Source organism: Pseudorca crassidens, chromosome 17 (assembly GCF_039906515.1).
Source record: "Pseudorca crassidens isolate mPseCra1 chromosome 17, mPseCra1.hap1, whole genome shotgun sequence".
Lineage (NCBI taxonomy): Eukaryota > Metazoa > Chordata > Mammalia > Artiodactyla > Delphinidae > Pseudorca > Pseudorca crassidens.
The window spans coordinates 25,959,931-25,973,507 of record NC_090312.1 but is presented as its reverse complement, the minus strand read 5'-3'; the positions used below and the strand labels follow the sequence as shown (position 1 = coordinate 25,973,507).

The window sequence follows — 13,577 nt, the reverse complement described above, 5'->3', positions numbered from 1 at the left end:
TAAAGAGTAAAATCTAATCTCCATGAACAGAAGCCTGCTAATCTTAAAGCAGGAAATTCAGGTAGACTGCAGTTTATATGAATTATGCAATTCTTGAACTTTGAACCCTTCTAATATAAAAGCACTTGACATCTAACTAACTCTGTGAATAAAAAGTTAAGGGAAAATGACGGATTTGAAAGAGGAACGCATACATAAAACATTTGCTCAACGACTTTACTAAGTTATAATATCAAGTAGGGTAATATTCCCTTCAAGAAATAAATTATTTTTCCAGAAACAGGACTTAGTTATTTGCATTTTTCACTGACACCTGTAGGAGATTCAGGCATAAAAATGGTAGGGCTGGTAGTCTCTGGTTTGGCTAGCTTGTATGACAGGTTATTTGGTTAGTTTATTCAATGTGGAATTTAATTTTAGGAGAAAAGGGAACACTCATATACTGTTGGTGGGAATGTAAATTGGTGCAGCTGCTGTGAAAAACAGTATGAAGGTTTCTCAAAAGCTAGAAACAGAACTTCCCTATGACCCAGCAATTCCACTCCTGGGTATACACCCCCCAAAAAACTAAAACACTAAATCAAAAAGATACATATACCCCAATGTTCATAGCAGTGTTATTTACAATTTCCAAGATATGGAAGCAACTTAAATGTCCATTAACAGATAAATGGATAAAGAAGATATGGTGTATATATATATATATATATATATATATATATATATATAAAATACTACTCAGCTATAGCAAAGAATGAAATTTTGCCATTTGTAGCAACATGGATGGATCTGGAGGGTATTATGCTAAGCAAAATAAGTCAGAGAAAGACAAATACTGTATGATATCACTTATATGTGAAATCTAAAAAATACAACAACTAGTGAATATAACAAAAAAGAAGCAGACTCACAGATATAGAGAACAATCTAGTGGTTACCAGTGGAGAGAGGGAAGGAGGGAGGGGCAAAATAGGGGTAGGGGATTAAGAAGTCCAAACTACTATATATACAATAAGCTATAAGGATATACTGTACAACACAGGACACATAGCCAATATTTTATAATAACTATAAATGGAGTATAACCTTTAAAATTATGAATCACTAAACTGAACACCTGTAACTTACACAATTTTGTACAGCAACTATACTTCAATAAAATATATGACAACAAAACACAAAAAAATTTAGGATTACAGAAATGTACTTAGAGCCATTTTGAAATCAAAGTACCTTTTTAATATTTTTGAAGCAAGTCTAATTTCACTTGAATATGCTTTATTAACTATAAAGCTCTATACAAATATTAGTACTGATATTTCATGATATTAATCTGGTAGCTTTTTTCTTTTTCATTTTACTGATAAACAGGGAAACTATTTTAAGCATTTATTCTAGAAGTTTTACGTACTCAAAATAATATATGTTTAACAATATTAATTTTCAGTGCCTTCCAATGGTTTCTATATTTTACATTTATTTTTCACATTTAGCCAACTATAGTTTATAGGATAAAGTAAACCATTAAACCTCCCTACTATCTATTAATTCCCAAATTACTGAGCATTATTGATCTTTAATTAATATTACCTATGCAGTGAGGTGATGAACCACTCCAAGTGCCATCTGCTTGACATATTCTGGTGCTAGATCCCACTAATATGAAAGGAGAATTGCAGCTGAATGAAACCTCTGACTGGTATATAAAGCTTTTGCCTTCTCTTTTCCCTTGGGCAGGTATACCAGGGTCACCACAAAACTTTGCTGGAAGTGAAAAGAAAGAGAATTATACAGTGATTTAGATTCATCAGAGTAAATGTCATCAGAAAAATGACAAAAATAACTGAAATACTGCACTAAAGTGACATGCTACCCATGTTAATCTATCCCAATGAAAATTTATCTTTTGTCTACATGAATAAATGCTGAATATTCAATTCAGCATAATACTTTTTAAAAATTAGTCTGATTCAAATATTTTTCCACCTAGTAGACCACCTTAACAATTGTAGATTTTTTGGTATTTTTTTGTTCTATACTGACCAGAATCAAACCACATATTTGTACATATATGCTACAAAGTTGGAGTGTATTCTTGAAAAGACATGTGATTCACAGATAGCTCTATCAGCAACAAAAAAACAATGGTCTAGGATATACTCTCCAGATTGCTATGTATTTTTTAATGTATATAAAAGATATAGTTATTTGTTTCAATGATACGTGCTCTGTTGAACACTCGGATCACGTATCCTAGTATCCGAGTATTCGGTTGTCTTCCTCTTCAAAATATTGGCGGGGGGTGGTGGTAGTTTTTTAAAGAGAAAAGAAGGCCATCAGAATCCAGATCCATACAAAACCAAGGAATCTCAATGTTCTACAATCACTGAAGAAATCAACTTGACAATAGTTCTAAACAAATTGATTAGATGATTCCATTCAACATATATTTTTAAAGTACTAAAAAACAAACACTATTCTAGGTAATATTAGGTGCTTGCACTTATTAGTAAACAAACTAAGGTTCCTGCACTTGTGGAGTTTATGCTTTTGTGAGGAAAGCAAACGAATAAACATAATTAATAAGTAAAAATGGTAGTATATGGGAAGATAATAAGTCCCATGGGGAAAAATACTGTGCGAAGGAGATCAGGACTGTACATGTGGATGTGCTAGAAGGTGAGTAGTGGTAGTGGATTTTAATAAGGTAGCATGGGTGTCTCTCACTGAGAAAAGATTTGGAGGAAAAAAACCATTTAGCCATCCATTCTCTCGCAAGGAAGAACATTGCAGATAGAGGAAACAGCATTGCCAAAGCCCTGTGCTGGGTCAAATGTAGCATGCTGGAGGGAGAGTAAGGCCAGTGAGACTGGAGCAGAGTAAGCATGCAGAACTGTAGGAGAGGATGAGATCAGATGGCTTCAAATCTAGTAGATAACTGAGGCGAAGTACATATAGCATGTTTTCAATTTCTTTTTTACTGTAGTCCAAAATACATAACATAAAATTTACTATTTTAACTATGTTTTAAAAGTATACTCAATTTTTAAATTTGCAGATTCAGCACCGGAAAGCTTATTCCCCTATAAAGCAAACGGAAATAACCAAATGTTTTTAAGTATAAATGTAGCCTTAAGATAGTTATAGGTTGAGTGACTATAAAATGCATCATCCAAACCAAGACACTTTTGAGAGTAAAAGGAGGATTCTAACTGGATAGGACACCTACCAGGATAACAGAATAAACAAGAATTGCTCCAGGAAACCTGGAATAAATGAATACCATATTTATAGAATACCTTAGTCTCAAACGCAGTGTTCAAAGACCTTCCCTGAAATTCAAGACTCTAAGAGAAACTTGGACTTTTAAACCTCTTTTTAGAAACATTTTTTTCTTTTAAAACAGTTAAGATGAAAAGTAATCATAAAGTAAATATTAAAATAAAATAAACTGGGGAAATGTTCCAAGTATAGTAACACATGTAAAATAAATATTTATTTATTGTGTTCTGTTTTAATTTTCACCATTTCTTAGATATTGTAAGCCTTAGTGGTACTTGGCATCCAAACACTTCTAGCAACATAATATCAAACCCCAAAGGCCAGGCTCCTTGTGTTATTAGTCTGTGTATCTCTAGCACATTTTAAATTCAATGGATATTTCCTCAGTGAGCATTATCAGTGGGTACTTCAGCTTTAGCAATCATTTCTATTACTAAGTTATCTCACAGTTATTTTATAATTTACTTCTGAAATGTTTCTCTAGCATATTTCTGCTGAGTCATTCAACTCAGAATCTTATCTTTATTCAATGAAAAAAAGAAAGGAGGAGAGATGCAACCACATAAACTCTTCAATCCCCCTTCCCAGCCCCCCCATCATTCAATCTGTTTTCTATCTTTAGATTTTCATGTACTAAACCAAACAACCTATTGGTGTCAAGTTTAGAGGCTTAAGACACAGGGTTTATTTTCAAAAGGCTTCAGTTCACAGTGATATAAACTTTAAGATAAAAAGGCATAGTTTGAACAGATTTAATGAGAAAAGATTTTCTTCTTTGTTAAATACCTAAAATTATTGAATTTGGCTATTCAATGGATAAGAGAATTGTCTCTTAGGTCTACCTCTCTGAACTGGAATTCATACTCTGCCATTTACTAGTAATATGACTTTAGGCCACACAATAATGTAGCTGGTCCCCCAAATGATGGCAGAGTTACCCAGTGTCCTTACAATTTGACCTCTCTGAGCCTGTGTCATTATCTATTAAAATGTCATGACTAAACATACTTAGCCAGGAGTTCTATGTACTAAAAATAATATATGTAAAGCAACTGGGACAAAGTGAGCCTTATTATATTTGGATATTTATTACAATTTAAATGTCTATAGTATGTATTTTATTATTATTTGCATTTTAATAGATCAAAAAATAAAACATTATATCAAGAAACTTTTTGATTGAGATTTTTTCATTCATATCAAACAAACTTTACCATAAACTCATCTCTGTAAAATCCCCTTGTTGCTATTTATTCTGAAGTAGCTGTAGAATATCTAGTCTCATTCAGAACACATTGGTCTGTTTTAAGATCATCCTTAGCATCAGAATTTTAAGGGTCAATTTGTGTGACATCAACCTTGAGGCTTGGAACACACTCTAATAAATCATATTACCTAGAAGGAGCTTCTTTAGATGTTGCATAAATTGAAGTCTAACAGACCACAATTGCAGAAGTAAATTAGTTTTATGTCTCATGCTCAATAAAACTGGTTAGTAATACTCTCTGTAGCAAATGTGATATGAATGATCTGATGGGCCAGCAAAATGGTGGCATGCAATCACTTAATAGGAAGCTCTTCAAATAAACTATCAGGTTTATGATTGGCCTTTTGAAATGAGAAATTTTAAATTAATAATGTAGCTTATTTTTTCCACTTTTTCAGTTATGGGTGGAGCTTTTGCATCACATTTTAAGAGATCCTTTCTTACTTCAAGGTCATTTAGGTAGTGTTGTAATATTTAAAACTTTTATATTTAATTCCCTAATGATTTGACATTGATTTGCTATTTGGTGTGAGACAAAGATTGTGTGTGTGTGTGTGTGTGTGTGTGTGTGTGTGTAAACGAATTGCCTTATTGCGTTAATTGAAATGTCCATTCTTTCCCCACTGATTTGTTCTATAATACATCAAGTATCAATAAAATGGTTCTGTGCTCTCTATTCTCTAACACTGGTTTACCTTCTATCCCTGTATCAATGCTGTAATGTCTTAATTACTATAGCGTTCTAAGTTTGATACCTGCCAAGGATTGCACTATATACCAGAGGTACAACAGTGAACAAAAACAAAAATCTCTGCCTTTAAGGAACATAAACCTGAGTAGAGGACATCACCCAAAAAAACAAGATGTGTAAAATGTAGAGTGTGTTTTGCAAACAAAGCAGTTTAGTCTAAAAGTTAGAGCAGAAGGAACATAATGGTTGGATTGCATAAAAAACAGCTACACTGGTAAATGCTGATTTTAATTGAATTTTAATTATGCATGGGAAAGAGCTTAACAATCTCATATTTGTCCTGGAAAAATCTGAAAAAAATTATGTAACAGCTGTAATCACAGTAAGTAGCTCTAGGAGAGTGAAAACATAATTTTAAGTATGGAAAGTATACTTACGTAAGCACTGTGGTACTTCTCCACTCCAGGTACCATTCCCTACACAGGTCAAAACAGCAGGAAAGGATAGTTCATAGCCTGGAGAACAGATGTAGCTAATACTAAAGCCCCAGTCGAAATTTGTTCCTTCCAACCTTCCATTAGAAATCTGGGGAGGAGTTGGGCAGGTAACAGCTGTAATTACATTAAAAACGATTAGACACAGCTGTTGAAATATCCTGGTGTTAAAAAAATAAATATCATTAGAAGAGGCATATGTGCTAATTCAACCTTTTGGAGGACAATATGGTGTGGCATGTTTTATTCTCCTGGTAGTATTCCTGAAACATCCCTGGAATCAGTCTTTCCAGGATGTGACTACTTGGCAACATAATGGCTACTGGTTGTCAGATATTCTCTTACAAAATAACAAGCTTTCTGACATCGAAGGGAAGGCAAAGAGAGGGTGACCTTCTATCCAGTATACTGCAACTGATAAATTACTGGTTTTATATAAAATTATTTTCCAGTGACATTTAGAAAGACTGAAGTGCTGGGTTGTTTGGCTATATAAAGTGTCAGCATTGTAGCAAGGAATTTGGGAGTAATTCTGTGATATTTTTGAAAACACAGATTATGTATCTCATTAAAATATCCAAATTTTGTTCTATCAACCACTTAGATTCATATGCTAAAACTTACTATATAGCTTCTAAATGCATTATAAAATTTTTAAACATTCAATTTTAAAATTAAGTTGTCCTCGAGCAAAGATGAGTTAGATAAGGTGACAGAGGTGAAGGGAAAAAGAGGGGTACCAATTATAAAATCTAAAAATGAGGAATGATTTTATTTTGATGACTAGCAACATATATAAATAAATTTTGGGAGTTGTATAACATTGTCATTATCAGAATCAATTAATAATGTATGAAATATTTTATATTTATATTTTAATAATGTATAAAATATAAAATGTCTGTTCATATATTTTCACAGACTAACTGTATATTTATAGTGATCTGATTAGGCAACTGTGTAATCAAGAAGAAAAGAAACACATTGGTATTATTCTTTTGTGTTAGATTACATCAGGGAGATATTAAACTCGCAATTCATAGGCATTTAGAGATGTACCTTAATGAGAAATCTCGATGATTAACAATCAGTCTTACTATAAAACAGTATAAATTATCTGACATTGTATCTACAGTATTTCACAAATAAAAAAATTGACAAAAAATTATGAAAATATTTTCAATGGAAAAACAAATAGCATAAAGTAGTAAACTTACACCTATATTGACTAAAATATTACTTCTAGATTGCATTCTTTAAAGAAACAGGTTTACCTTTTAAGAAAAAGTACAGTTCTACAATTCACGCTGATTGTTTTCAAATTATAGAAAGTTTTTCTTCCCATCCATGAATAACTCGACCCAGGTAAAAGTTAAGTTAAAGTTCTAGTTCATTATGGTTCATTATGGTTATATTCTCTTTTAAGTATTCATCAATCAATATAAATGTTGATGGTGATTACATAGCACAGAACATGATATTTTTGTTATTTTGGTTGTATGACAGTTCATTATCATTACTTACAATGAGATATAATGTTTTTGTTAAAATGTTTTAAAATCTTATATGTTATTATCTATATGGTTTAAAGCACTCAATTTTGGTACCAGAAAAAAAAGCAAAACAATACAAAAAAACACTATTTAAATTTACTTTAAATTTGCATATTAATGCAGAAAATATGTGGTGGTTATCACTTATAAATATTGAAGAAATCATTATCATACCTCTACAAGCTGGCATTACTCCACTCCAAGTGCCATTAGTTGTACAAGTCCTGATTCTGGAACCATTCAATTCCATTGTATAGCCTGGCTGGCACATGTAGGAAACATTTTGTCCAACCACATAATCATCTCCATATCTCAGTCCACTGGCTGGTATACCTGGGTCTCCACAACTGATTACTATCAATATTGGATTGGAAGAGCAGATAGTTAATGTGGCATGTATTTAATGGAAAGAAATAGTAAGCATATGCCATACTTAATATAAAAGTAGGGAAAATTAGTTATCATGCTCATTTTTAATGATAAAACATAAGCATATTTAAACCACATACTGGCAATTCCTGATTATGATCAGTTATTTATTACAGATTCTATACACATGGCTCAGAAACTGTCATTTAGACTCGAAAAGGCCAGGTTAGTATGCTATTATGTTGTAAAAAACTCTGATGTGGTAACCTCTTCTAACCTGAATTAAATAATCATGAAGAAGCTTTCCTATAGGATCGAGATTTCTAACATAACATTTGAAATTTATACTCCTATATATGGTTACTGAAATCTCTAATTTATCAGGCTTGCTGGACTGAGAGTATATTTTCTGCACAGTGCCACTCAACTGGATATTATCATAGTTTTTAACTAACATAATGCTAGGTGCAAAAATAATAATTTTATTGAATAAATGAAAGAATGAATAAACTATAAAATGTGAATTTATCACATACTGGGCAAGATACATAATTTGTGGGCCTAGTGAAAAATGAAAATGCCAGAGCTAGGGATAGAGAAATCAACTTCCCATTTCCATCATCTCATTGCCATCCCAAGTGACAGAAAAATCCTCAAGAAATTGCGACTTCCACTCTGGAATGTGTTTGCTTCCTGGATTAGGGGTGAGTAAGAGGCCTCTGTCAAGTGCTTGCCAAATCTGCCTTGTATCGCCAGTCTAGGAAAGGGTTAGCTGCTGCCCTGCCTCTGCCCCAAGACTCCATGAATAGAGCCAAATCCAAGCAGCCCCACCCACGCTTGCACCCAGACCCCACAAAGGGGTGAAGAACAGAGGTGAAGTGTGAGCCTCCTTCTGCTAATGACATGATGGACCGGCTGGGCAGAAGGCATCAGTGGCCCAGAGCAGGGGTGGGAGTGGGAAGGCCAGGCAGGGCCAGGGGCAGCAGGTGGTAGGGAGCTAAAGGCCTATAACCCATCCTAGAAAGACAGGGAGGCAGGGAGGCAAATTGTACAAGAGCAGACTCTCCAAACCTTCAGCACATGCTCCATTGTCCCAGTGGGCTTTGATTATAAAACACAAATTCAAAGATTAAATCATTAAAAATTTTGAGACAGTGATCACAGAGCATTAAACATCAACCACAGGAGGCTTTTGAGCACGAGATCCTAACAATCATGCTGGTCCATAAAGCTGTCTCAAATTACATATATAATATTCTCATTTATAAAATGACGCCACACAAAAACTTTCAAAAAGACTGATGACAGCATAGGAAACAGAATTAAGTCTAAATATGGCATTTAAGAACAAAGCATAACAGAGATCATATATAAGCCACAAAAGCACTTGCTGTTTTGAGAAACATGATTTAAGCATGCTTGGCTAAACGCTTTCTGGTGGCTAAGAGAAAAAGGAAAACACAAAAGGTCACATCACTTTTCCTTTTCTGGAGACAAAAAACATGTGGCATACCTGCCTTTTAGTATTTGTTTTGCCTTTTGAATTTTTTTTTCATAAAAGGACAAATAATTTTACCAGGTAAATCTAAGTTATACTGTCTCATTTTTATTTTGAATTAACAGTAATTAATTAATAGTTCCCATTTTGGAAGTCTAGGGTTAAAGACTAAAAATAGATTAAGACATAGAAGACCTTAATGACAATTAAATTATATTGTATTTATTAATTTACCATTAAAATTATGAATGTCAAGGTTTTTTTCATATTATTCTAATCTGTTGAGCCTAAGAAATTTAGGACCATGAATGATGACATTTAAATTAAAGAATAATATTCACAACATTCCGCCTGCTAATGCTCAGAGCCCTGAAGAGTTTGCTGAAATCACTCATTGAGTGTTTCTATCTGACTCCTAATAAGAGTTTTGTATATAGGATGATTTTAATTCTTTTAGTTACTGACAAGGAAAATATTTTTTAAATTGTACAACTGAGTTGAATAGGAAATCAAATCCTACTTGTTTACCATAAGATGTCAATTCTTTTGGCAGTTTTAAAACGTGTAATCATATAAAAATGAGTTTAAGACTTCATTTTATTTTACTTGTTATTTTATATTTTTAATCTAGATTCAAAGCTAAGAAGAAGGAAAATTAAAGAGAACACCAACAGATAGTTACTGTTTTCTGGGCAGCGCTTTACAGACTGAATTAGAATTCTGGCAAGAAAGAACAGCTAACCCAGTAGTAAGGCACATGAGCTGAGTGAGATGTAGCCACCGAAAGAAGACAGAGGGTTTATTTTAGAGAAGACTGAGGAAGAGTTCTGCATATCTTGGCAGCATCACGAATGAAATGCCTGATAACAACAGCTTTAGAAGGATTTGTTCTGGTGGTTTCATAATGAAGCAAAGGTCAAAGAGGAAGTTTCCAATAGCAACAATCTTTGTAAACAGCACCTGCTCCACAAGTCAATTCAGTCACCACCAGCTTGTTTTCAGCAACAAAAAGAGGCTTTCGGGGTTTTTTTAGGCAAAACCTTAGAATAGTAGCTCTTTAGGGCTTTCCCCTAAAATTCAGAGACATTAGTGCCTAACAACAGGGTGCTGTGGTTTAATGCAAGAGAATTTTTTCTAAGGTCACCAAATCCCTTATGTACACAGCAAGAGTGCACGCACACAGCAAGAGTGCATGCACACAGCAAAAGCGCACGCACACGCATGCATCCACACACCCAACAACCCAATAAACTCCATGAAGACAGTTATTTTGTCTCTTTTCTACACTACTGTATTCTCTGAGCCTAGTCTTGGGCATGACTCATCATAAGAGATTAAGTAAAATAGTTGTTTAAAGAATAAATGAGTGAATGAGTATGTAAGGAATAATTAAACAACTCAAATTCTCAAAAACACATGAATTGTTTGAAAGGTTTGAGTTTGGTTTTGTGTGAGCTTTTCTAATTAGCTTCTATCATGTAATTGATGCTTATTTGGCATCATTTATGATAAATCTAAGTATATAACCTCTATGCTAAATATAAAACATAATTGTACTAATTCTAGTCAATCTATGCCACCTCAAAACTACTTTCTCTTTTAACTTCTTAAATGAACATTATAAATATGCATTTTTTAAAAAAATATGATCACATTACCCACACTTTTACAACAGAATTCATTTTTTACTCAATATCTAATGAACATTTTTGCGTGTTAATACATATAGATCCATTTAACTTGTTTTTAATGACATGATATTCCCTTGCATGGATATACATGCAATATGATTCATGTAACCAAACCCCTGTGACTGATATTTGAGTTATCCCATCATTTTCCCACTGTACACAGTGCAGCAATGGACATGCTTGCTTGGACATCATTACACATGTGCTTTGCTGGGTTTCAAGTCCAGAACAGAGTTCTGTAGCACAATGAAGTTCCAGAAAGGTGCTCAAGCCACTTCCCCGGTAACACTTCTGATTCTACATAATCTCCCAACGCAAAAGTTAGTTTCCTTTTTATATCTCAGTAAGGTAAGTTTTCTCAACTTTAACCCTGGCACTATGACATTTGGGACCAATAATTCTTGGCTGCTTTATGCATGGGGGGGGGGTGTTTAACATTGATCTCTACCTGCTAGATACCAACAGTTCATCCCACTCACCTGCAATGTGACAGCCAAATACATGTCCAGACATTGCCCCTGGGAAGCAAAATCACCCCTGTCTGAGAACCGCTGCCCTGAAGGATAATTCTCTCTTCTTGAGAAGATTTAGATGACTTTTTAGCTTCATCTCCCCCAGTTTCATTCTGGGATAGCCCCCAGCTTTCTCTTGTGTAAGACTAGCCCAGCTCCCTGACCTATCCTCTACAAAAAAAATCCATGAGAATTCTCAGGCTGGTAAAAAAAAGACTGGGTAAGAGCCATTTCTGTGTTGGGTATTTGGAACAAAAAGCTGTAGTTTCATTCATCACTGGATATGATTAAGTATGCTGTCCCTGGCCCAAATGACTTGTAGGATGCAGGGCATTGATCAGTTTGGAAGCAGAAGTCCTGGTAGGTTAAAAAAATATCCAAGAAACAAATTATATACATATATATATATATATATATATATATATATATACACATATACAGATATATATATATATATTTTTTTTTTTTCTTCTTTTTCTTTAGACCTGACAGCCAATCCTTACTTGACAAGCCCTGTCCTGGCACAGATTGTATCTTTTTCCCAAACACTATGTGCCCTAGGTACCAGAGGTGGCTCTGCCTGTTAGATTTTGTGAAAGATAATGTTTCCATACTATTAGTATCTTGAAGGGTTTCTGTGTTAATAAAAAATGTATATATGTTTTTAATGAGTATTTACTTGTGCTTAGTTTTTAGATCTTCTCTCTCAGTCTGAACATTACAGAAGGGGACTTCACCAAATCTTAAAATCAGGACACTGTTACAAGCTTCTTGGTATTATAGCAAATATCTTTTCCTTCCAGCTTGGTTTAAGTTCTGTGGATGTTTCTTAACATTTATAATTTCTCTGCCAAAGTGTTCACGATATTTGAATGCATGATTTTGATCTCATGATATATTCTTTTACTCACCCATGAGAAAATTAGTTATTTGGGGGAAACGTCATACTCCAGCACTGGTGGTGGGTTTAATAAGGACCTGTCTGGAGATGCAGAAGGATAGGCATAGAGAAGAGGGAAGAGTTCTTGGTTTCGAGGCATATTTTTAGAGAAAGATTAAGTGTACAATTTCTCAATTCCTCTATAATCTGAAGCTGGAGAATATTAGCAGTTAGAATTTATGTGAGGAACATTTTATCCTTTTACCAATATCTGTAATAAGGTTAGATATGAGGAAGAAAAGTAGGGGCATTACCATTATTATTTAATTATGTTTATTCCAAAAATGTTTTCTAAAATCATGAAAATGGATAAGGAAAATCACAGGTGACACATCTACACATGTGACTGGAAAGGAGTGTTTTAAGAACAAAAAAATCTGTGTGTGTTTGTGCGTGTGTGTGTGTTTGTTTTGCTGCTGGGAAATCAAGCAAATAAAAGGTATATTTGCAAATCACTCTGGTAGGAAATTCTCAAAGGGCAAAAATGCTTGAAATGCCAAAGCTACTTTACTGCGTGTGAAATATTAGAGACCAGAGACCAACCTTACTAAAATTTGCCAGTTCCTGGCAAAGGGCTCTATGATAGGTTCTAGGTAAATGAGTTTTTATTAACTGAATCCATAAGTCATCCAATTATATTATATACCCGCGGTTCTCTTTCTATTTCATTTAAACTGTATTTTATATAAACTATATTACTATAATAAGTTAAAAATAAAATAATATTCTAAAAATTGGATCACTCCTTTGATTATCACTATGCAGGAGGTACTAGCTGCCTAAGGATAACTAGCCCAGTTACGGAGGGGGAAAACATTTAAAGTAACCAAAATTTTATTTTTAAAATGTAGAAAAAAAATCTAAATATAATTCAATTCTTTATATTTTACTTTCATTCAACCATTGTAACTAGATGATTTATTCAACTATATTTTAAGACTTTTATTAATTCTTTCCTATTCAAATCATCCTATATTGAAACGTGTGTCATGTAATCAATCTTGTTGATTTTATCTCTTTCAACTGATATTGTCCTAAATCTATCAGATCCCTATTTTCAATTATAATATATGTGATTCAACAGTACTCCTGTTCTTTTCTTTTGACTCATCATATTAAAATATTTCATCTCCTGCAAGATTTAGATTTATTATTGACATACCTGTACTATATGTTTGAACTCTCATCTTGAGATAACCAAAAAATTATTGCTAAGCTATATAGAGAAAATTGCAATTTTGAGTGGAAAGTACTGTTGAGCAAACACAAATTTTACAAGT

General features: G+C 33.5%; 1 protein-coding gene across 1 annotated transcript in view; it reads right to left on the bottom strand.

The window, feature by feature from the left end:
* Positions 1–13,577, bottom strand: part of LOC137210719 (CUB and sushi domain-containing protein 3) — a 705,705-nt gene that overhangs the window by 40,320 nt on the left and 651,808 nt on the right. Inside the window, exons 54-56 of the mRNA XM_067712783.1 lie at positions 7,462–7,641; positions 5,678–5,851; positions 1,591–1,764 (exon numbers count right to left, since the gene is read on the bottom strand). Coding sequence (XP_067568884.1) covers positions 1,591–1,764; positions 5,678–5,851; positions 7,462–7,641 — 528 coding nt within the window. The remainder of the gene's footprint in view (positions 1–1,590; positions 1,765–5,677; positions 5,852–7,461; positions 7,642–13,577) is intronic.